The sequence below is a fragment of the Pelophylax lessonae genome (genome assembly GCF_965119305.1).
Source record: "Pelophylax lessonae genome assembly, chromosome: 3".
Lineage (NCBI taxonomy): Eukaryota > Metazoa > Chordata > Amphibia > Anura > Ranidae > Pelophylax > Pelophylax lessonae.
In genome coordinates this window covers 34834253-34861634 of record NC_138770.1, presented here as the reverse complement: position 1 = coordinate 34861634, position 27382 = coordinate 34834253, and the positions used below count along the sequence as shown (strand labels likewise).

The 27382-nt window shown below is 45.2% G+C and overlaps 1 protein-coding gene across 1 annotated transcript in view; it reads left to right on the top strand.

Moving 5' to 3' along the window:
• Positions 1–27382, top strand: part of LOC309550280 (maltase-glucoamylase-like) — a gene marked incomplete at its 5' end in the record, with an annotated part of 526737 nt that overhangs the window by 2627 nt on the left and 496728 nt on the right. The window contains 2 exons of the mRNA XM_082250685.1: positions 25067–25161; positions 25220–25229. Of these exons, the coding sequence (XP_082106811.1) occupies positions 25067–25161; positions 25220–25229 (105 nt within the window). The remainder of the gene's footprint in view (positions 1–25066; positions 25162–25219; positions 25230–27382) is intronic.

Here is a 27382-nt window from a genome sequence, read left to right as displayed (position 1 = left end):
CTGCTGGTACCGCATGGTATAGTGTCGGAACGGTTCGGTACGGTACGGTATAGGTTTGCTTTTCCACTAAAGTAGTACTAAAGTTAAGTGGGTGGGATAACAATGGGGTGGGTGGGATTCTCTGACCAATTAGTGGCTAGTAGTGACTGCATGCAAAGGATTGTGGGATATGGTACCAGTTTGGTACCTGTTGGAACCACAATCGAGTAGGTACTGTTTTTTCAGAGCCGTACCGTACCGTTCGGTTCCATGCAGTGGAAAAGCAAACCTATACCGTACCGTACCGAACCGTTCCGACCCTATACCATGCGGTACCAGCAGTGGAAAAGCACAAAAGCGTGCTGAACCGGTACGGTTCCATGCAGTGGAAAAGCGCCATTACATTGGGTGGTCAAATGTAACTATTTTTTGGTATTGCTATTGTAGGTATCTGCTGCCCTCTACTGTCTGAATTTGTAAATGCCTCTAAATTTATTATGTGTGCACTTACTGTCCCTGGGTTGTTGGCTTTGAATCCCCAGAAGAGGGAAATGAAGAGAGAGAGAGAGAGAGAGAGAGAGTGTCTCAGCCACTCTCAGTGTATATCTAAATCCTCATGACAGATGACATATATCCTCTGTCCTTGTTATTTTTTCATATGCACAGTGCCAGATAACTAGATATGTGCTATTTTATTCATAGTGGTCTCTCTCAAGTATACTGGTAGGTGAATCTGTTTAAGGCTCCATGTACACGGGACGCTGGAAATGGTCGTTTAGGAGCAGTTGGGCGTTTTTTTCAGAAGCCCCTGAACCCATCTACATTTTATCTTATCTGTCCATGTACACCAGGTCGTTTACAGTCATTTGCAGGCAGTTGCGTTCAGGGACTTTTTTTAGAACGCAATTATTTGCGTTCGAACGTGTGTTTCCCGGCGTTTCAAACGCACAAACGCGTCCGAACGCTTCCGAACGCGTCTGAACGCGATGACCCGCGTTTAGCGTTCGCGTTTTTCCATTTTAAAGGGGAATAATTTTTTGACCTCTGGGAACGGTTCTAAACGCAAACGCCCGCAAACGCCCGCAAACGCCGCTAAATGCAGGTACAAACGAGACAGAACGGACGTTTCAAACGTCCTAAAAATTCCAGCATTCAAAGGGACTTTTAACAACGTCCCGTGTACATGGAGCCTAATGCAGTATAGTTTATTTGCATCTCCTGTTGTTTTAGCTAATCCTGTCCCTTCTGGTCTGGGATTCTATAGCTAGTTTTAGTTTAGGGCTTCATAACCAGCATATGCTAGAGCTCCAATTGCATATCAGATTAGAAACCTTTAGGGAGGGAAATAAGTGCAGAGTGGATAGACTGACGCTGAGTTCCAGTACCACAGCTGAGAAGCCTGGTTGGGCAACAGTTGAAGGATCTCTCCATGCAAATTCTGTCTTCAGGTTTTTGACACAAAGACAGATGCCGCATCATTCTCAGGGTCCCTGCAGCTGGATTTTGCTGCAATATTCATTTGGAGGTATCTCTATTAAAAACTATATATACCAGGGTTTATGTGAATAATCCCACCAGGACTCATACCAGGCCCTTTGTTGATAATATATGTTTGTACATTGGAAGTATGTACTATTATTAATCTCTGGTTAATGGTTCTGGTTCTCTTGTTTACCTACAAAATGAATGCTATATCCTGTTCGGGGAAGGCCATTTCTCACAGACCCCCACACACACACACACACACCAAAGGAGGGCTAAAGCTGTATAGTATTTGCATTAGGAGAGTGCATAATATTGCAGGACAGAGGCAGGGCAAAGGACAGGGGGTCAGGAAGGCCCACTACAGAGAAGTCTAGAAGGCACAGTACAGGGACGTCAGCAGGGTGCAGTAAAGAAGGGTTGGGAGGACATGGTGCAGGGGGGTTAAGTGTGCATGGGAGAAAAGAAAGGGCATGGTACAGGGGGACCCAAAGGGTATGGTACGGGGGGTCAGGAGAAGATGATACAGGTTGGTCTGGAATGTAAACTACATAAGCGGTCAGGGGGGCACAGTACAGGGGGCAGTAGAATATGGTAAAGATGCAGTTTCTTCATGCAGAGCAGCACATGGAGCCTGCTGTGACAGATCTACCTGTTCTTGCAGGCTGCCGGTTACCCTCTCTCTTCCATCTTACATAATGTCAACCCCCAAACATCTTGTATGGACTGTATAGGAGAGCCAGTGGGGATCAGCACATTAAATGCAGGCGATGAACTCAGGTGGGTTTAGACAAGAGTCCGAATTCACCGGAGCTATCCCACCTGAAAGCTGTCAAAGTCAATAGCAAATCATAGGTGGCAGAGGCATTATGCATACTTGTGTGTATGTAAGTGACACTCTGCAGAATGGGGTATGCCTTCACTGCCTAAGATTGGTTGTTGGATTTGACAGCTTCCCGGTGGGAGAGCTTGGATAAGCTCAGGATCATGTCCAGGCATGCCTGAGCTCATTGCTTCCCTGCACTGCTCTGCAGGTGGAGGAGAAACACTTTAGGCCGAGGTTCAACAAGGAAAGGACGCAAACATGATCTACCCATCACCTGTCTGTGATCGGCAGGTAGATCATGATCGATGGGTTGCCAAACCTGGGCTTATCCTGGGCAAGCATATTCCCCATCTTTTGGACTGGACAGTCACTTAATCGCTATCTTCTCTTATACTGCAACCTGCTTCTACAACTAAGGGCACAGAGTGCCTTCCTTTTTCTACCCAACAGTATAAACTGAAAAATAACAGTATCTAACGTGTAACAGCAGCTTCGGTAATTATTCTGTTATTGGAGCAGTTTTCTTCAAATAATAACAGCATGCATAGAATCAGTATCAGCAATAGGGATGATTGAATGGTTCGGGTCGACCACCCGTTCGACCCGAACATTGACTGTTTGAAAGTCGGCCGAATTCCAAACTTTTTGCGGTAAAAGTTCGGAATTCGGCACCAGAACCGCCCAAAATGCAATGGGACAGGAACTGGGCTTTAAGAGCCTGTGATTGGACCAGAAACGTGAGTAAAAGCCAATTGAGGGGGCAGGAGTCTGCTTGGAATGTGATTGGAGTGACTAGGGGGTTCAGAGGCCAATCAGTAGTGAATACGCCCCCCAGTATATAACATAGCCCCGCCAAATCTCTAGCACTGTAATACAGGGGCTGTGGAAGAGAATGGAAGCAGTTCTGTTACTCCTGCTGCAAAAGTGTCATTTAGCAATTATTAGTGTGAGGAAAGGGATATGCAGTGTAGTTAGGGTACTATATACCACTATAGTTAGATTCAATAATATAGTTTCTGTAGGGAAAGTGTTAAGTGTCAGGGTGACCGTAGTGTAGTTTAGGGTGAACTGACTCTGACTGCTATGCCAGGGTGACAGAACTCATCCATGTCAGGGTGACCACCATAAGAAAAAGATCATTTTTCTTAGAATTATTAGTAGAGCAGGGATGGGGCTCCGCTCCTGTCCCACCTGGGCGTTTTTGTTTAAGGCGTTTATTGGGCTTTTTTGTGGACGTCTTTGGAGGCAGGCATGACATCTGAACTTCTGTGTAGGGGTATATATACACACACACATATATGTATATATACACATACACACATATAGGTGTGAAAGGTGCGGAACCCTATCCCTGCGCTACTGAAATTATTTGCATTGATGGTGTTACCCTCCTTTCACACCTATATGTGTGTATGTGTATATATATATATATATATATATATATATATGTGTGTGTGTGTGTGTATATATACCCCTATACAGAAGTTCAAATGTCATGCCTGCCTCCAAAGATGCCCAAAAAATGCCCAATAAACGCCTGAAACAACACACCTGGGCGTTTTTGTTTCAGGCGTTTATTGGGCATTTTTTGGGTGTCTTTGTAGGCAGGCATAACATCTGAATTTCTGGATAGGGGTATATATACACACACACACACACACATATATATATACACATACACACATATAGGTGTGAAATGAGGGTAACACCATCCCTGCAAATAATTTCAGTAGCGCAGGGATAGGGTTCCGCTCCTTTTACACCTATATGTGTGTATGTGTATATATATTTATATATATGTGTGTGTGTGTGTGTGTATATATACCCCTATACAGAAGTTCGGATGTCATGCCTGCCTCCAAAGACGCCCAAAAAATGCCCAATAAACGCAGGAAACAAAAACGCCCAGGTGTGACAGGAGCGGAACCCCATCCCTGCGCTAATAAAAATTCTAAGAAAAATGATATTTTTGTTTCTGGTTCTGGACATGCTACAGAGCTGAAACCTTACAGGTACACTTTTTAGACCCCCAGACACAAAATCCAAAGAAATCTCTTTTTTCTTTTTTCAATAATTTTTTCAATAATTGGCTCTCTATCAAAAACGACAATTTTTAAGAACTTTTTTTTGTGTGATTAATAGTCCCTGGGGCATGACCCAGAACCCTAGGCACTTTTTAGGGGCATTTATTGTGTTTTAGGGCTTCAAAATTGTGTTTTTTGATTACCGAAGTTCGGGTCCCATTGATTTCAATGCGGTTCTGGAATCCGGACCCGAACTTTCGGGAAGTTTGGGTGTTCTGGCCGAACCAAACTTTTCAAAAGTTCGATCATCCCTAATCAGCAACGTTATTGCATGAAATGGACCCTTCTGTCCTTAAAGTATAAACAAAACTAGAGGGCGATCCTTAAACTAGAGTGCAATCTTTCAATAGGGACACTAATTCTGGGGACCTGGGGGTCCCCAAGAGCTTCCCTTAATTTGCAAGGATTTCCTCTCATTTCCTGTTTGGCTATGGTATAGGAAGTGAAGGGAATTCTCCAAAATTGGACACAGATGGCAAAAAAAAAAAAATTATTGTCAGGGCTATTTAACATGCCAGTTGGTAGTGAATGACACTCCTATTTAACATCCCCCATCGATGGTCAGCTGCAGTGCTATTTAACGTGCCACTATTTGTGGTCACTGGCATTCCTATTCAACATCCCCCCATCAGTGGTCAGTGTCAGTCCAATTAAACATCCCCCTATTGTTGATCTGTGTCAGTGCTGTTTACCATCTTTACATGGTGAGGTACAAGTGCCCATGGGGGTGTCAAGCATACTGTGCAGTTAAGTGGCTGGTGCTTCACCAGCAATGGATCCGATCGTCCGGACAGCAGATGGCAGCAGTAACAGTGGACAATGAAGACTCAGGCTAGTCAAGGTGGGTGCTGCTGAACCTTGGCTCGCGACCAGGATAATCATGAAAGAAGAAAATGGTCGCACACCACCACGGAATCCAATGAAGAAAAGTTCTTTATTCACATAAGTGGTACAAGGTACAGCAGGGTAGGACAGTAGACGCGTTTCACACGACTGCTATGTGCTTGTTCACTACCTTTTCTTCATTGGATTCCGTGGTGGTGTGTAACCATTTTCTTCTTTCAAGCAGGAACAGTGGACCTTGGACTTGAAAGATGGTAGGCTGGCAGAAGACTTCCGCGGGTACCAAACAGGGTGGCAGGTACTGGCTGCCAGATGACCAGCTGGGACCAGGTAGGCAGCATGCTGGTCTGGAGATGCTGAGCAGGCAGATAGGACAGTATGTATGGTCAGGTGGGCTGGGCCAGTAACAGGCAGTCAGATCAGGCATGGACAGCAGGCAGAAGAATGGTCAGAATACAGGCCAAGGTCAGTACCGTCAGAGCAGATACAGGAACACATGGAATGCTGGAGATCAGACCACAACTAACTGGTTGTAATGTTCTGGTGCCTTTGGGTACCCTAATTACTCTTTCATAAGTGTATGCGCCCCACCATTCTCTTTTGGTAAGGTGCGCATACACCTTTAAGACTGATGCTGTCATCACTGAGCGCCGGACTGGATGGCTATTTAGATCGCCGGCTCTCACTCACATGTGTTCGTTCAAACTGCTTTGTGCCTTGATGCTAACCTGTCTTGAAGCTCACATGCTTGCAAGCATACCTCGCTGTCGGAACCACGCTGCGCTGATCCCTGTATCCCGCTACCGGATCATCCGCTCTTGCCGAACCTCTCCTCTGCTACATTGCTATTAGTGATAAGTACCCCACAGGGGAAACCTCTATAACCTTTATACTAAAGCTTACACTATCTAGCTCTGCATACTAAGGACTATTACTACATCTGCATTATCTAAGATTGCTAGCTCTTGAGCCTACTACCACCTGTTCTTGCACTGGGTTGATCTCTCTTGTATGTCCACCTGCTACTCTGTCATCTACTACCATACATGATTGCTAAACCTATCTGCATCCCATCTGCTACTATCTTACTTTCAAGAACATTTCCTTTCAAGTGTCTGTCATCTACCATCTCTACCCAACCTGTCTCTTCAGCCTATCATCACTGTGTTACTATATACATAAGTCACTCTAGGAAACATCTTATTGAGTGTGTGTATTTACTTGCTGAATTGAGATCATCCACACATGATGAGTCATTGAGAGTTGGGAATGGTGTCTCAGCGTTTCTCTACATGACTACTGAAGTGGAATATTTCTGCAGCTGAAAATCCACATCATACGTAAAACGCAGGAGCGTTACACTGGTATAGCTGCTGCACTTACTGTATGTTGTCCCCTTAGGACCAATATCAGTGGTGGATGATCTCATCAATATGCATACCTGTGCACAGCAAGATGAGCACCTACAGGCCCGCACATCTGTGTGCCTAGGAACTTCATTTGCATGGCCAGAAATTCCCTGACTCCTTCTTACGAGCAACCCCTGGCTTCCCAATTGGCTTTCTTTCACTGAATGGTTGTAGAAAAAGACACACATAAGCTCCTTGGCACAAAGGATGGACTTGGAAAGTTTTCCAATCCAAGTGTCTGCATCATCCTGTTTTTAGCCCTGATGAAGGGGGATTGCTGAGCCTCCGAAACATGTTGGCTATTCCAAAATAAAAATATTTTAAACGTTTTTTGCAAGCTGGTGTGGCGCTCCCATCCCTTCAAAACTTCAACTGCGAGTGGCGTAGGATTGGTCAAAGACACTGTGAGTGGTGCAGCTGTGATAAGGGACATTGTGAGTGGGTGGCAGAATTTAGGGACAATGACTGGCATGGCAGTGATTGGGGATATTGTCTAGCAACACTGGTTTGGTGACACTGTACTGATATGGTGGTGATCAGAAAGATGTATAAGCAGAAAAATAGAAAATAGAAAAAAAAAATTGCAAAAAAAAAATAGTTTTGAAAAAAAAAAATGACAAAAAAAAATAAAGTTTTGAAAAAAAAAAAAAATTGGGTTCGCAGGCCTATGCGCTCGGCCTGGTGGATATGGAGGGGGGGTGGGGGTTACGACCCAGAAGAGGCGCCGATTTGCTGCCTTCTGGGGGCGTAACCTGGGCGCAGCCAAAAGTGCTGCGCCACCCCCACCTTCGTGATATCCTGGCTGTGATTGGTCCAGTCTCCAGCCTGGACCAATAATCATCCAGGACATCGCTGACTCGCAATGGGGGCGGTGCCGGTGCGTGCGTCAGTCTCGCACCGTCACCGCCCGATCTCCTTACCGCCGCCCGGACCGGAAAAGACAGAAGACTGAAGAGGAGGACGTCCTCGCTGCTCGTCTCGGTTCCCGGAATCCCGCCGCCGTCAGAAGGTAAGTGATTGAAGCCGACCTGTGTTCTGCCTGTACCATCACCTGTGCCATGCCTATGCCATCACCTGTGCCATCCCTATGCCATCATCTGTGCCATGCCTATGCCATCACCTGTGCCATCACCTGTGCCATGTCTATGCCATCACCTGTGCCATGCCTATGCCATCACCTGTGCCATGCCTATGCCATCACCTGTGCCATCTCTATGCCATCACCTGTGCCATGCCTATGCCATCACCTGTGCCATCTCTATGCCATCACCTGTGCCATCACCTGTGCCATGCCTATGCCATCACCTGTGCCATCTCTATGCCATCACCTGTGCCATCTCTATGCCATCACCTGTGCCATCACCTGTGCCATGCCTATGCCATCACCTGTGCCATCTCTATGCCATCACCTGTGCCATCACCTGTGCCATGCCTATGCCATCACCTGTGCCATGTCTATGCCATCACCTGTGCCATGCCTATGCCATCACCTGTGCCATGCCTGTGCAATCACCTGTGCCATCACCTGTGCCATGCCTATGCCATCACCTGTGCCATGCCTATGCCATCACCTGTGCCATCACCTGTGCCATCTCTATGCCATCACCTGTGCCATCACCTGTGCCATGCCTATGCCATCACCTGTGCCATCACCTGTGCCATGCCTATGCCATCACCTGTGCCATCTCTATGCCATCACCTGTGCCATGCCTATGCCATCACCTGTGCCATCTCTATGCCATCACCTGTGCCATGCCTATGCCATCACCTGTGCCATCTCTATGCCATCACCTGTGCCATCACCTGTGCCATGCCTATGCCATCACCTGTGCCATCCCTATGCCATCATCTGTGCCATGCCTATGCCATCACCTGTGCCATCACCTGTGCCATGTCTATGCCATCACCTGTGCCATGCCTATGCCATCACCTGTGCCATGCCTATGCCATCACCTGTGCCATCTCTATGCCATCACCTGTGCCATGCCTATGCCATCACCTGTGCCATCTCTATGCCATCACCTGTGCCATGCCTATGCCATCACCTGTGCCATCTCTATGCCATCACCTGTGCCATCACCTGTGCCATGCCTATGCCATCACCTGTGCCATCTCTATGCCATCACCTGTGCCATCTCTATGCCATCACCTGTGCCATCACCTGTGCCATGCCTATGCCATCACCTGTGCCATCTCTATGCCATCACCTGTGCCATCACCTGTGCCATGCCTATGCCATCACCTGTGCCATGTCTATGCCATCACCTGTGCCATGCCTATGCCATCACCTGTGCCATGCCTGTGCAATCACCTGTGCCATCACCTGTGCCATGCCTATGCCATCACCTGTGCCATGCCTATGCCATCACCTGTGCCATCACCTGTGCCATCTCTATGCCATCACCTGTGCCATCACCTGTGCCATGCCTATGCCATCACCTGTGCCATCACCTGTGCCATGCCTATGCCATCACATGTGCCATGCCTGTGCCATCACCTGTGCCATGCCTATGCCATCACCTGTGCCATTCATATGCCATCACCTATGCCATCACCTGTGCCATGCCTATGCCATCACCTGTGCCTTGCCTATGCCATCACCTGTGCCATCACCTGTGCCATGCCTATGCCATCACCTGTGCCATGCCTATGCCATCACCTGTGCCATCACCTGTGCCATCACCTGTGCCATGCCTATGCCATCACCTGTGCCATCACCTGTGCCATGCCTATGCCATCACCTGTGCCATGCCTATGCCATCACCTGTGCCATCAACTGTGCCATGCCTATGCCATCACCTGTGCCATCACCTGTGCCATGCCTATGCCATCACCTGTGCCATGCCTATGCCATCACCTGTGCCATCTCTATGCCATCACCTGTGCCATGCCTATGCCATCACCTGTGCCATCTCTATGCCATCATCTGTGCCATCACCTGTGCCATGCCTATGCCATCACCTGTGCCATCACCTGTGCCATGCCTATGCCATCACCTGTGCCATGCCTGTGCAATCACCTGTGCCATCACCTGTGCCATGCCTATGCCATCAACTGTGCCATGCCTATGCCATCACCTATGCCATCACCTGTGCCATCTCTATGCCATCACCTGTGCCATCACCTGTGCCATGCCTATGCCATCACCTGTGCCATGTCTATGCCATCACCTGTGCCATGCCTGTGCCATCACCTGTGCCATGCCTATGCCATCACCTGTGCCATCACCTGTGCCATGCCTATGCCATCACCTGTGCCATGCCTATGCCATCACCTGTGCCATGCCTGTGCAATCACCTGTGCCATCACCTGTGCCATGCCTATGCCATCACCTGTGCCATGCCTATGCCATCACCTATGCCATCACCTGTGCCATCTCTATGCCATCACCTGTGCCATCACCTGTGCCATGCCTATGCCATCACCTGTGCCCTCACCTGTGCCATGCCTATGCCATCACCTGTGCCATGCCTATGCCATCACCTATGCCATCACCTGTGCCATGCCTATGCCATCACCTGTGCCATGCCTATGCCATCACCTGTGCCATCACCTGTGCCATGCCTATGCCATCACCTGTGCCATGCCTATGCCATCACCTATGTCATCACCTGTGCCATGCCTATGCCATCACCTGTGCCATGCCTGTGCCATCACCTGTGCCATCAACTGTGCCATGCCTATGCCATCACCTGTGCCATGCCTATGCCATCACCTGTGCCATCACCTGTGCCATGCCTATGCCATCACCTGTGCCATGCCTATGCCATCACCTGTGCCATGCCTGTGCAATCACCAGTGCCATCACCTGTGCCATGCCTATGCCATCACCTGTGCCATGCCTATGCCATCACCTATGCCATCACCTGTGCCATCTCTATGCAATCACCTGTGCCATCACCTGTGCCATGCCTATGCCATCACCTGTGCCATGCCTATGCCATCACCTATGCCATCACCTGTGCCATGCCTATGCCATCACCTGTGCCATGCCTATGCCATCACCTGTGCCATCACCTGTGCCATGCCTATGCCATCGCCTGTGCCATGCCTATGCCATCACCTATGCCATCACCTGTGCCATCACCTGTGCCATGCCTATGCCATCACCTGTGCCATCACCTGTGCCATCAACTGGGCCATGCCTATGCCATCACCTGTGCCATGCCTATGCCATCACCTGTGCCATCACCTGTGCCATGCCTAAGCCATCACCTGTGCCATGCCTGTGCAATCACCTGTGCCATGCCTATGCCACCACCTGTGCCATGCCTATGTCATCACCTATGCCATCACTTGTGCCATCTCTATGCCATCACCTGTGCCATTACCTGTGCCATCACCTGTGCCATGCCTGTGCCATCACCTGTGCCATGCCTATGCCATCACCTATGCCATCACCTGTGCCATGCCTATGCCATCACCTGTGCCATGCCTATGCCATCACCTGTGCCATCACCTGTGCCATGCCTATGCCATCACCTGTGCCATGCCTATGTCATCACCTATGCCATCACCTGTGCCATCACCTGTGCCATGCCTATGCCATCACCTATGCCATCACCTGTGCCATCACCTGTGCCATGCCTATGCCATCACCTATGCCATCACCTGTGCCATCACCTGTGCCATGCCTATGCCATCACCTGTGCCATGCCTATGCCATCACCTATGCCATCACCTGTGCCATCACCTGTGCCATGCCTATGCCATCACCTGTGCCATGCCTATGCCATCACCTATGCCATCACCTGTGCCATCACCTGTGCCATGCCTATGCCATCACCTGTGCCATGCCTATACCATCACATGTGCCATGCCTATACCATCACCTGTGCCATGCCTATGCCATCACCTGTGCCATGCCTGTGCAATCACCTCTGCCATCACCTGTGCCATGCCTATGCCATCACCTGTGCCATGCCTATGCCATCACCTGTGCCATCACCTGTGCCATGCCTATGCCATCACCTGTACCATCACCTGTGCCATGCCTATGCCATCACCTGTGCCATGCCTATGCCATCACCTGTGCCATCACCTGTGCCATGCCTATGCCATCACCTGTGCCATCACCTGTGCCATGCCTATACCATCACATGTGCCATGCCTATGCCATCACCTGTGCCATGCCTATGCCATCACCTATGCCATCACCTGTGCCATCACCTGTGCCATGCCTATACCATCACATGTGCCATGCCTATACCATCACCTGTACCATCACCTGTGCCATGCCTATACCATCACCTGTGCCATGCCTATGCCATCACCTGTGCCATGCCTGTACCATGACCTCAAAGTCATGCAATTTTTTTACTGCATTTTTTGCCGCTAAGCAATACCTATTACATTTTTCTTTTTGCGCCCCCCCCCCCCCCCCCCCAAAATTTTTGAGCACCAGCCTGGACGGGAAGTGGTTAAAAAATAGTCCCCAATTGGTGGTTAGTGCTGCCTGTGCTATTTCACCATTGCTGTTAGTAGTCAGTGACAGTGCTAATGTCTCCCCCCATATTGGGGGTCAGTGACGCTCTATCTAACCCCCACCCAGGAGGAGGAGGTGTTACTTACCCTCCCCCTCCCGTACTGTATATAGTGGAGGTCTCAGCAGTTCTGGATGGATAACCCTCGGAAGTATTGCGGAGCCCCAATGTATTTGTCGGTGCTTTTCATCATCGTCTTTGTAAGCTTCTGCAATGGAGGATTGCTATCACTCGGGAGTGTGAAGGGCTGGAGAGCTTCCAGACTGACAGGAGAAGGTAGGTGTCACCACTGACTGACAGGAGAAGGTAGGTGTCACCACTGACTGACAGGAGAAGGTAGGTGTCATCACTGACTGACAGGAGAAGGTAGGTGTCATCACTGACTGACAGGAGAAGGTAGGTGTCATCACTGACTGACAGGAGAAGGTAGGTGTCATCACTGACTGACAGGAGAAGGTAGGTGTCACCACTGACTGACAGGAGAAGGTAGGTGTCATCACTGACTGACAGGAGAAGGTAGGTGTCGGGGGATTTGTGGTGTCGGAGCGCTGCCTGCTTCTTCCAACTTTTACAGAGACTCATGTCCCATTATCTCCGGGAGGGAGGGAGGGAGAGAGGTACCTTCCACTGTCTATTACAAGTCTGTGCGGGTAGCTACCACCACGAACCATCCTCCCTGGTAAAACACCCCCACATAGAAACACTGCCCCCCCCCCACATATAAAAACACTGCACTCCCCCATATAAAAACACTGCACTCCCCCATATAAAACACTGCACTCCCCCATATAAAACACTGCAATCCCCCATATAAAACACTGCAATCCCCCATATAAAACACTGCACTCCCCCATATATAAAACACTGCAACCCCACATATAAAACACTGCACTCCCCCATATATAAAACACTGCAACCCCACATATAAAACACTGCACTCCCCCATATATAAAACACTGCAATCCCCCATATAAAACACTGCACTCCCCCATATATAAAACACTGCAACCCCATATATAAAACACTGCACTCCCCCATATATAAAACACTGCAACCCCACATATAAAACACTGCAATCCCCCATATATAAAAACACTGCACTCCCCCATATAAAACACTGCACTCCCCCACATATAAAAACACTGCACTCCCCCATATATAAAACACTGCACTCCCCCATATATAAAACACTGCACTCCCCCATATAAAAACACTGCACTCCCCCATATATAAAACACTGCACTCCCCCATATATAAAAACACTGCACTCCCCCATATATAAAACACTGCACTCCCCCATATATAAAAACACTGCATCCCCATATAAAACACTGCACTGCCCATATAAAACACTGCAATCCCCCATGTATAAAAACACTGCACTCCTCCATATAAAACACTGCACTCCCCCATATATAAAAACACTGCACTCCCCCCATATATAAAAACACTGCACTCCTCCATATAAAACACTGCACTCCCCCATATATAAAAACACTGCATCCCCATATAAAACACTGCACTCCCCCATATATAAAAACACTGCATCCCCATATAAAACACTGCATCCCCATATAAAAACACTGCATCCCCATATATAAAAACACTGCAACCCCACATATAAAAACACTGCATCCCCATATAAAACACTGCAATCCCCCATATATAAAAACACTGCAACCCCACATATAAAAACACTGCAACCCCCTCACATATAAAAACACTGCAATCCCCCATATATAAAAACACTGCACTCCCCCATATATAAAAACACTGCACTCCCCCATATATAAAAACACTGCATCCCCATATAAAAACACTGCAATCCCCCATATATAAAAACACTGCATCCCCATATATAAAAACACTGCATCCCCATATATAAAAACACTGCAATCCCCCATATATAAAAACACTGCAATCACCACATATAAAAACACTGCATCCCCATATAAAACACTGCAATCCCCCATATATAAAAACACTGCAATCCCCATATATAAAAACACTGCATCCCCATATAAAAACACTTCAATCCCCCATATATAAAAACACTGCAATCCCCCATATATAAAAACACTGCAATCCCCCCATATATAAAAACACTGCATCCCCATATAAAACACTGCACTCCCCCATATAAAAACACTGCACTCCCCCATATATAAAAACACTGCATCCCCATATAAAACACTGCACTCCACCATATATAAAAACACTGCAACCCCACATATAAAAACACTGCAATCCCCCATATATAAAAACACTGCAATCCCCCATATAAAACACTGCAATCCCCCATATATAAAAACACTGCACTCCCCCATATAAAACACTGCATCCCCATATAAAACACTGCACTCCCCCATATATAAAAACACTGCAACCCCACATAAAAAAAACACTGCATCCCCATATATAAAAACACTGCATCCCGCATATATAAAAACACTGCAACCCCACATATAAAAACACTGCATCCCCATATAAAACACTGCAACCCCACATATAAAAACACTGCACTCCCCCATATATAAAAACACTGCACTCCCCCATATAAAACACTGCACTCCCCCATATAAAAACACTGCACTCCCCCATATATAAAACACTGCACTCCCCCATATATAAAAACACTGCACTCCCCCATATATAAAACACTGCACTCCCCCATATATAAAAACACTGCATCCCCATATAAAACACTGCACTGCCCATATAAAACACTGCAATCCCCCATGTATAAAAACACTGCACTCCTCCATATAAAACACTGCACTCCCCCATATATAAAAACACTGCACTCCCCCCATATATAAAAACACTGCACTCCTCCATATAAAACACTGCACTCCCCCATATATAAAAACACTGCATCCCCATATAAAACACTGCACTCCCCCATATATAAAAACACTGCATCCCCATATAAAACACTGCATCCCCATATAAAAACACTGCATCCCCATATATAAAAACACTGCAACCCCACATATAAAAACACTGCATCCCCATATAAAACACTGCAATCCCCCATATATAAAAACACTGCAACCCCACATATAAAAACACTGCAACCCCCTCACATATAAAAACACTGCAATCCCCCATATATAAAAACACTGCACTCCCCCATATATAAAAACACTGCACTCCCCCATATATAAAAACACTGCATCCCCATATAAAAACACTGCAATCCCCCATATATAAAAACACTGCATCCCCATATATAAAAACACTGCATCCCCATATATAAAAACACTGCAATCCCCCATATATAAAAACACTGCAATCACCACATATAAAAACACTGCATCCCCATATAAAACACTGCAATCCCCCATATATAAAAACACTGCAATCCCCATATATAAAAACACTGCATCCCCATATAAAAACACTTCAATCCCCCATATATAAAAACACTGCAATCCCCCATATATAAAAACACTGCAATCCCCCCATATATAAAAACACTGCATCCCCATATAAAACACTGCACTCCCCCATATAAAAACACTGCACTCCCCCATATATAAAAACACTGCATCCCCATATAAAACACTGCACTCCACCATATATAAAAACACTGCAACCCCACATATAAAAACACTGCAATCCCCCATATATAAAAACACTGCAATCCCCCATATAAAACACTGCAATCCCCCATATATAAAAACACTGCACTCCCCCATATAAAACACTGCATCCCCATATAAAACACTGCACTCCCCCATATATAAAAACACTGCAACCCCACATAAAAAAAACACTGCATCCCCATATATAAAAACACTGCATCCCGCATATATAAAAACACTGCAACCCCACATATAAAAACACTGCATCCCCATATAAAACACTGCAACCCCACATATAAAAACACTGCACTCCCCCATATATAAAAACACTGCACTCCCCCATATAAAACACTGCACTCCCCCATATAAAAACACTGCACTCCCCCATATATAAAACACTGCACTCCCCCATATATAAAAACACTGCACTCCCCCATATATAAAACACTGCACTCCCCCATATATAAAAACACTGCATCCCCATATAAAACACTGCACTGCCCATATAAAACACTGCAATCCCCCATGTATAAAAACACTGCACTCCTCCATATAAAACACTGCACTCCCCCCATATATAAAAACACTGCACTCCTCCATATAAAACACTGCACTCCCCCATATATAAAAACACTGCATCCCCATATAAAACACTGCACTCCCCCATATATAAAAACACTGCATCCCCATATAAAACACTGCATCCCCATATAAAAACACTGCATCCCCATATATAAAAACACTGCAACCCCACATATAAAAACACTGCATCCCCATATAAAACACTGCAATCCCCCATATATAAAAACACTGCAACCCCACATATAAAAACACTGCAACCCCCTCACATATAAAAACACTGCAATCCCCCATATATAAAAACACTGCACTCCCCCATATATAAAAACACTGCACTCCCCCATATATAAAAACACTGCATCCCCATATAAAAACACTGCAATCCCCCATATATAAAAACACTGCATCCCCATATATAAAAACACTGCATCCCCATATATAAAAACACTGCAATCCCCCATATATAAAAACACTGCAATCACCACATATAAAAACACTGCATCCCCATATAAAACACTGCAATCCCCCATATATAAAAACACTGCAATCCCCATATATAAAAACACTGCATCCCCATATAAAAACACTGCAATCCCCCATATATAAAAACACTGCAATCCCCCATATATAAAAACACTGCAATCCCCCCATATATAAAAACACTGCATCCCCATATAAAACACTGCACTCCCCCATATAAAAACACTGCACTCCCCCATATATAAAAACACTGCATCCCCATATAAAACACTGCACTCCACCATATATAAAAACACTGCAACCCCACATATAAAAACACTGCAATCCCCCATATATAAAAACACTGCAATCCCCCATATAAAACACTGCAATCCCCCATATATAAAAACACTGCACTCCCCCATATAAAACACTGCATCCCCATATAAAACACTGCACTCCCCCATATATAAAAACACTGCAACCCCACATAAAAAAAACACTGCATCCCCATATATAAAAACACTGCATCCCGCATATATAAAAACACTGCAACCCCACATATAAAAACACTGCATCCCCATATAAAACACTGCAACCCCACATATAAAAACACTGCACTCCCCCATATAAATCACTGCATCCCCATATAAAACACTGCATCCCCCATATATAAAAACACTGCAACCCCACATATAAAAACACTGCATCCCCATATAAAACACTGCACTGCCCATATAAAACACTGCACTCCCCCACATATAAAAACACTGCACTCCCCCATATAAAACACTGCACTCCCCCATATAAAAAAACACTGCACTCCCCCATATATAAAAACACTGCATCCCCATATAAAACACTGCAATCCCCCATATATAAAAACACTGCATCCCCATATAAAAACACTGCAATCCCCCATATATAAAAACACTGCAACCCCACATATAAAAACACTGCATCCCCATATAAAACACTGCACTGCCCATATAAAACACTGCACTCCCCCACATATAAAAACACTGCACTCCCCCATATAAAACACTGCACTCTCCCATATAAAAAAACACTGCACTCCCCCATATATAAAAACACTGCATCCCCATATAAAACACTGCAATCCCCCATATATAAAAACACTGCATCCCCATATAAAAACACTGCAATCCCCCATATATAAAAACACTGCAACCCCACATATAAAAACACTGCATCCCCATATAAAACACTGCACTGCCCATATAAAACACTGCAATCCCCCATATATAAAAACACTGCAACCCCACATATAAAAACACTGCATCCCCATATAAAACACTGCAATCCCCCATATATAAAAACACTGCATCCCCATATAAAACACTGCAATCCCCCATATATAAAAACACTGCAACCCCACATATAAAAACACTGCATCCCCATATAAAACACTGCAATCCCCCATATATAAAAACACTGCATCCCCATATAAAACACTGCAATCCCCCATATATAAAAACACTGCAACCCCACATATAAAAACACTGCATCCCCATATAAAACACTGCAATCCCCCATATATAAAAACACTGCATCCCCATATAAAACACTGCAATCCCCCATATATAAAAACACTGCAACCCCACATATAAAAACACTGCATCCCCATATAAAACACTGCAATCCCCCATATATAAAAACACTGCAACCCCACATATAAAAACACTGGACTCCCCCATAGAAAACACTGCAATCCCCCATATATAAAAACAATGCAACCCCACATATAAAAACACTGCATCCCCATATAAAACACTGCAATCCCCATATATAAAAACACTGTTTTACCATATAAAACACTGCACTGCCCATATAAAACACTGCACTGCCCATATAAAACACTGCAATCCCCCATATATAAAAACACTGCAACCCCACATATAAAACACTGCAATCCCCCATATATAAAAACACTGCATCCCCACATATAAAAACACTGGACTCCCCCATATAAAACACTGCAATCCCCCATATATAAAAACACTGCAACCCCCCCACATATAAAAACACTGCAATCCCCCAAATATAAAACCACTGCAACCCCACATATAAAAACACTGCATCCCCATATAAAACACTGCAATCCCCCATATATAAAAACACTGCACCACCCACATATAAAACACTGCACTCCCCCATAGAAAACACTGCAATCCCCCATATATAAAAACACTGCATCCCCATATAAAACACTGCAATCCCCCATATATAAAAACATTGCACCACCCACATATAAAACATTGCACTCCCCCATATATAAAAACACTGCATCCCCATATAAAACACTGCAACCCCACATATAAAAACACTGCATCCCCATATAAAACACTGCAATCCCCCATATATAAAAAAACACTGCATCCCCATATAAAACACTGCAATCCCCCATATATAAAAACACTGCATCCCCATATAAAACACTGCACTCCCCCATATATAAAAACACTGCAACCCCACATATAAAAACACTGCACTCCCCCATAGAAAACACTGCAATCCCCTATATATAAAAACACTGCATCCCCATATAAAACACTGCAATCCCCCATATATAAAAACACTGCATCCCCATATAAAACACTGCACTCCCCCATATATAAAAACACTGCAACCCCACATATAAAAACACTGCATCCCCACATATAAAAGCACTGCATCCCAACATTTAAAAACACTGCATCCCCATATAAAACACTGCACCACATATATAAAAACACTGCACCCCCTATATATAAAAACACTGCAATCCCCCACATATAAAAACACTGTACCCCGCATTAAAGCACTGTATTCCCACATAAAAAACACTGCATCACCCATATAGAAACACTGCATTTTCTCACATAAAATACTGCATCCCCACACATTAAAACACTGTATTCCCACATAAAGAACACTGCACACACCCTACATAAAAACACTGCACCCCCATATAAAAACACTGCAAGCCCCCCATAAAACACTGCACCCCCCCCACATAAAAACACAGAACCCCCCCCTAAAAACACTGCGTCCCCCATATAACAACATTGCACTATCCTCCCCCATAAAAACACTGCACCCCTTTTAAAACACTGCATTCTCCTAAAAACACTGCATCCCCCATATTTCAACACTGCCCCATGCCTCCACATAAAAACACTGCATCCCTCCTCAAGCACTATACCCCCTGCCCCCCCCCCCCCACACACACACACATTAAAACACTGCATTCTCCTTAAAACCCTGCACCCCCCCCCCACACACACACCTTAAACACTGCTCCCCCCCCCCCTTGCAAAACGCTGAATCTCTGACAAGCATTTGATTTGATTGTACTTTAAATGGTTTATTGTTTGGTATGTCAACCAAAACCTTTCAATAAAGAGATATTGAGAATAAAAGACTGAATCCCCCTGATATTGGGTTTACACTCGGTCCACACTAGCGCAACTTGTGAGGCGACTTGTCAGCCTGACAAGTCGCGCTCCCTCGCGGTCCATTGACCGCTACAGGAGCCGTTCTAATAGGAGCGACACAAGTCGCTCCGACTTAGAAAAAGGGTCCTGTGCTACTTCGGGGCGACCTCAGAGCGACTTGCATAGACTATGTGAAGTCCATGCAAGTCGCTCCGAAGTCGTGGTGCATGGGAATGCACAAGTCGCCCCCGAAGTAGTACAGAGTCGTGTCGCCTTAGTATGAACCGACTCTTAGGTGTGTTTAAGATTGTTCATTCAAAATAATATTATTAATAATAAAAATAATAATATTATTATTCTTACTATTATTTACAGAAACTTCCTCAGCTGTGTGAATCAGTGGATAGTTGAATAGTTGACTCTGTTTAAATAATACTGAATCCTAAACAAATAGATGACTATGTAATGTCATGGTCATGTCCAGTCTTTTTTATTTAACCACTTCCCCTCTGGAGCTATTCTTTTCCATTCTTTGCACACATCTTAAAATCAGCATTTTTGAGTATAAAATGAATTTGAACTCCCAGAACATTATATATGTTCCGAACCCAGAGACCCTGTATAATAAAAAGATATTGGTTACATTTTTTAATGTCACACGTTATTGGCGTTATTAACTGTTTATCAAAAATATATTTTCAGGAAAGACAATGCACAAAAAAAATATTTTACTGCCCGCAAACACACTGAATCTCCCTTTTTGTGTACAAAATTAACCACTTAAGCCCCGGAAGATTTTACCCCCTTCCTGACCAGGGGGTATTTTGCGATTCGGCACTGCGTGACTTTAACGGACAATTGCACGGTCGTGCAACGCTGTATCTAAACAAATTTGGCGTCCTTTTTTTTCCCCACAAACAGAGCTTTCTTTTGGTGGTATTTGATCACCTGTGCGATTTTTTGATCACGCGATATAATCAAAAAAAGAGCGTAAATTTTGCAAAAATAACAATATTTTTCACATTTTTTTATATAAAATTCCCCCCCAAAAAAATGTAAAAATCAAAATTTTTTAACATTTTCGGCCAATTTGTTTTATGCTACCTATGTTTGGTTAAAAAAATCACAAAAAGCGTATTTTGATTGGTTTGCGCAAAAGTTATCGCCTTTACTAACAAAGGGAAAGATTTTTGTCATTTTTGTTGTTTTTTTTTAACGTGTAATGGCGGCGATCTTCGATTTTTTTGCGGTACTGCGACATTGCGGCGGACAGATCGGACCCTTGACTGACATTTTTGACACTTTTGGGGTTACCAGTGACATTTCTACAGTAATCAGTGCTATACATATGCACTGTTACTGTAAAAATACACTGGCAGTGAAGGGGTTAACTTTTTTTGAAAGGGAGGGGCTATCTGTGTCCCTAGGGGCGTGCTTTCTACTGTGATTGGCTGTGGCTTCAGATGTATGAAGAGTGATCAACGGTTCTACATAGTAGAACCGTATGATCATCCTTCATACACCGGGGAGAATGACAGGCAGCTTGTTTACACAAGCCGCCTGACATTCTCCCTCTCCCCCGCCGATCGCAGAGTGACCGGCGGACATCGGGTCCGCCGGTCACACGCGCGGGGGGGTCTGTGACCACGCGGGAGCGGGAGCGCGCCTCCGGCGGCGCGCGCTCGCTCCCTAGACCCTCACAAGCTAGTGACGTAGCCCTACGTCACTTTGCCTGTGAGGGGCTGACCGCCGACGTAGATAGTCGTGCAGCGGTCGGCAAGTGGTTAAAAGATGAGGTAGAGTTGAGTAAATGACAAATACGTCAAACCTCCAACGTGTGTGCGCTTGCAAAACGGTTGACAATTTGTGGTACCCAAAATTGTCAATAGCTGATGCTGTAACTGGCTTTTTCAGCTCATTAGTTTAGCGTTAACTATAATCGAGGGACCTAAAATTATTTCTCTCACTTGAGCGTGTGCGCTGATTCCCAATATACAGTATGTTATGCAATCATTTACATCCATAAGATGTAGATGCATGCCCTATGTTCGTTGGCATCCATGTTTGTGTGCACAAGGGAGGGGGGGGGGAGTCATTTTTTGTATCTTTATCTTTTGGAGTTTTTCATTTGTTAATAAAAATATAAATAAAAAATAAATATAAAAAATATATAAATAAATTTTTTTTTTTTTTACATTTATCTTTATTGCTTTTACAAATGGGGCTAGCAAGACTCCCCTCTGTGATAGTATGGGGAAGTTGACAAGTTCTGTTTATGGAAACTTCTGAGCTCATTCTAACTGCTGTTATTGGAGTTCCAGACTCCTGGGAATGAGCAGGAGAGCCTGCAAACCACAGAACAGGGGGTTTACCTGCAAATTATGTAAAAGTAATCAGCCTAATAAAGCTTTTTTTGTTTTTTTCGCACATATGTTTAAAAATAATTATTTTTGCCCTGAAAATGACCTAAAACCCACCAAAACATGATATATTTTCTGAAAGAAGACACCTTAGAGAATAAAATGTAACTGTAGTTCCATTTTTTAACGTCACACAAAATTAGTGCAGCGATTTAACTAAATACAAAAATTCTGCAAAAAAATACTCTAAGGTTACATTTAGATGCAATAAGTTACCCAGGTTTTTTTTTTATGGCAAGATATAAAAGATGAGGTTATGGCAAGTAAGTCCATACCCAACATGTCAAGCCATGCACCTATGCAAAGGCAACAAACATCTGTACCCGATATTCTCCAAGGGCAATGCTTGAAAAGCCCCTATAGGTCATCAGTTTAGGTCTCTGCATGTTAAAAACGCCACTTTTAGGAGTGTTTGACTTTTTTTCCTGCCTCTAAGCTCCCCTCAATGTTAACCTACATAGAGAAATGTGGAAGATTGGGAAAGAAGGATGTTCCAGGCACATAGGTTACTTAAAAAGCAATTTTATTCAAATTCCATCACACATAAAATTGAAGGGGGGAAAAAGACAAATAAATCACAAAACGAAGAAGGTCTGATAAAATTGACTGAACCCAGAATTGGCTGAGTAGTCAAATAGGTAACATACAGCAGTTCTACTAGATTTAGTTATGCATACATGAATGCTAATAGTCACAAATTGCGACTATATATACATATTTATATACTCAGGTGTTACGGAACAGGGCACCCCTGAGCAGGTACCTCCATTGACAGATGCTCCTAGTGCTTCCCGAGGGCTCCAAGCACTCCACCAGACACCGTAAGCACTTCAGACTCCACAAACCGCCGCAGCTTGGTTAGGGTCTTGGCATCTCCTACCCACCTTGGACCAACGACAAGGCCCCAGGTTCCTGTGGGTGAACCTCTCTTTCCCCAGAGAGTGCAGCACGAACAAGCTCTTACACAAGCTCTTATAAGAGCTTAGTGATTCTCTAAGGGAGTATGGAAGACCATAGCAATCCCTGCAGCAGATTCCACCAATAACGAGACAAAGCTCCGAGATGAGGGTAAAACAGGAACAACATTTATTGGAAGAACAGAGCAGAAATTGGAACATCCCTCCCCCAACAACCGCTTTCCCATTGGTCAATTGCAAAGCACTTGCAGTTCTCACCAAGGTCCTCTCCAGCATATGCAAATGAGGGCTTGAAAATGAGTCAACAGGGAATGGTCAGATAGCTTTGACCAATGCAAGGAGACAGAAGCCCCAGGGGGCAATCAATGCACACAACAGTCAGACACAGAACAATGGTTCCCTAACGAGCCCTCAATACACATCACTCTGAGTGTCAATAGACCGCCCGTCTCCTCAGAACTTCCTGTAATGCCCATATTAGGAGTTGGCTTTCTGTTCCTTACAGTTTACAGGAATACGTTTTAGCTTCCAGGAGAGGCAAGGCTCCATTAGCCACATGTTTAAATAAACACAAAAAGACACAAAAATGCATAACTCCCAGTCTACTGAACAGAACCCCCACATTCAACCCATCCCCAGATAGCCTGGATCTGAGCGCTCAACATATCCAAACAGCGCTCAGATGCCACAAACACAGTCAAATTGCCATGGGGTTTACGTTTAGCCTGGGCTGATGAGAGGGTCCATAGTCATATTGCAGGAGGCGAGCAACCAGGCTTCTCCAACGCCCAGTGGCGAGATTGGTCTCGTCACATCAGGTAATGGTGACAAAAAGTAGAAGTTCGATTGCTCAAGTTGCTCAACATGTTTCGCCTCATATAGAGGCTTCGTCTGGAGCCTGCTTGTAATTAGAATGGATAACTCTGTGTGTTTGTTATGCAGGACAAACGTCACAGCAGAAACATAATAGTTAATAACGAAGGGACATTCATGGATAGGTACAGAGCTCGATACTAAAAAGGAAGGATTAGCCCAGGGGTAGTACAGCCTGGGTGCCACCAAACATTGCGCTATGAAAGCATATCTCCATATATTCAGTGGGAAAGAGAGCCAGCAAAGTATACCAGCAGATAATGATGTATAAGTATCCTTGTGTCAGCTCTGTCCTATACCTCCATGATGTCCGCTCCGGATGGGGAACCGCCGCCATGTTAACCTATTTGTCCATGCACATTGGCATTTACAAGCATTTAGAGGCAGAAAAAAACCACTGTCAGTGCATTCCGGAGCAGCAGCATTTTGGCAGAAAAAATTCTTGATGTGCCTAAACCCGTGTTAACGCTACCACTTGAGCATTAATTAATTTCAGTGGTCAGTAAAAAGTATTATTCAAAGAAGAAATTCCAGTTTTTAATATGTTTCCTGCACGTGATTGGGTGTTTGAAGGGAACACAACATCATGTTACCTTAGTTTTAATGATAACTCTGTCCAGCAGTTTACTCTTTACTCAGTAAAATAGAATAATAAGAATAAATGTCTATTTTTATTTTTCAAAAACAGATGCACCTAAATCACAACCTCCATTTGAACCTCAGTGCCCTAACATTCATGTGGATTCCAGGATAGACTGTCATCCAGAGGAAGGAGCTTCAGAGGTAAGAAACCATCCATTTCTTAGTGATTCCGTGATATATATTCAGTTTGCATAACCAGGTAGATTATGGTGAGGTGGATTTCAAGCAATCATAAAGTCCTCCACTAAACCAGTAAAATTCACATTAGTCTTACTATCACAAAAAAAAAAAACAAAGACAAATAAAAAAGCCCTTACTTTAGAATAAGTGACACAGCCATGCAGACTATAGCTTTTGTCTCCTGGGCCAACGTTGTATCCTAAACCATTGGCTTGCTAAACAGGTACAGCCTAATAGTATACAGCAATTTGACTAGACCTCAAGCAGCCTCAATTCTTCTAAGCTGAAAAAAAGAGCAAATGCTGTTGCTAATTAACAAAAGGGATGCGGGCCCCTTTATTATTGAGGAGTGAACTGCATTGTGTCCTATGCTGTGTCTGTAACAGACACAGCACAGACCAGTTCAGCTGGAGCTGCATTCTCCGTTTCCTCTGCTTCCTGGGCCAGCTGAGTGTAAGAGGCAGGAGGAAGCTCTGCGACTGACTGTGCTCTGCGACTTACTGTGCTCTGCGACCGACTGTGACCGACGTGCTCTGCAACCGACCGAGCTCTGCGACTGACTGACAGTGCTCTGCGACTGAGTACCCGGGAGGACTGGAAAGTATCTTACCGACTGGTGAGTATCTTAGCGACTGGTGAGTGCCTCAGGTTTAGTACCAGGGGAGATAGAGATAGAGTAGGTAAGGAATAGCAGGTTGTTACTAATTATCCCCATAAAGTAGAGGGTAATAATGTCCGACAGGATTGGGGATGCCACTCAGTGCACTTCTTGCTCCATGTATGCGTTCCTTGATGAACCAATCGAGGGCGAATACTGCTGTGCAGGATGTGTGTGACTTGTTTATCTGGAAGCCCAGATCCTGGATCTAGAGAACACAGTGGCAACACTGTGTAGCATCAACAACCTGGAAAGGAGCTTGGACATTACCCATCAGGCGCTGACAGGGGCCAGCATAGAGGTGGGAGGAGTAGAGGAGACGCAGGCATCATAGGTAGGCAGTTGGGTGACTGTTAGGAAGGGTAGAGGGATGAGTCCCAGGGAGGCCAGTCCTGAGTTTGTACACTTTAACAAATTTGCCAAGTTGCAGGTTGATGGGGATATCAGCTCAGGGGTGGCAGTGCTGGAGCAGGCGCCCCCCTCCCCCAGCTGCCAGGGGAGTGGCGGCTCCAGGAAGAAGGGGGGCCGAGATTCAGGAAAGGTTAGAAAGGTTGTGGTAGTGGGGGACTCAATCATCAAGAGGACAGAGAGGGCAATCTGTCGAAAAGATTGCGGTAGCCGAACAGTATGTTGTTTACTGGGCGCTCGAGTTCGGCATATCGCGGATCGGGTAGACCGATTATTGGGCGGGGCTGGGGATGACCCAGCGGTCATGGTGCATGTGGGCACTAATGACCAAGTGAGAGGAAGGTGGAGGATCCTAAAGAACGATTTCAGGGACTTAGGGAATAGATTGAGGAATTGGACCTCCAAGGTGGTTTTCTCTGAAATACTGCCGTTACCCCGAGCCACACCAGATAGGCAAAAGGAGATTAGGGAACTTAACAAGTGGCTGAGGAATTGGTGTAGGAAGGAGGGGTTTGGGTTCCTGGAGAACTGGGCTGACTACCGGCTCTTTAGTAAGGATGGGCTGCACCTTAATGGGGACGGTACAGCTCTTTTGGGGAGAAAGATGGCCACAAAGTTGGAGGGGCTTTTAAACTAGGAGACGGGGGAGGGCTCAGAAGTAGAGTCAGTCAGGAGGGAGCAAAGGACAGAAGGCAGTATTAGAGTCAGCAGCGACAGTAGTTCCATAACGTCACTTGGGGGGTCTGTGCGGGAAAAAACCTCAGACCAAACAGGAATAAAAATAATCACCATTCACTATCAACTTCCACAAAACTAAGAGGGGTATATGCAAATGCCAGGAGCCTAGCTAATAAAATGGATGAGTTGGAAATGTTAGTACATGAGGAGGACATAGACCTTGTGGGAATAACGGAAACTTGGTTTGACTCTTCACATGACTGGCTGGCCAATATCCAAGGGTATTCGGTGTACCGGAAGGACAGGGTAGGAAAAAGAGGGGGAGGGGTATGTCTCTATGTCAAGAATAAAGTAAGGGTGATAGAGAGGAGTGATATTACTGAAGGGATGAGTATGGAGTTAGAATCCATGTGGGTAGAACTCCACAGGGAAGAAGAA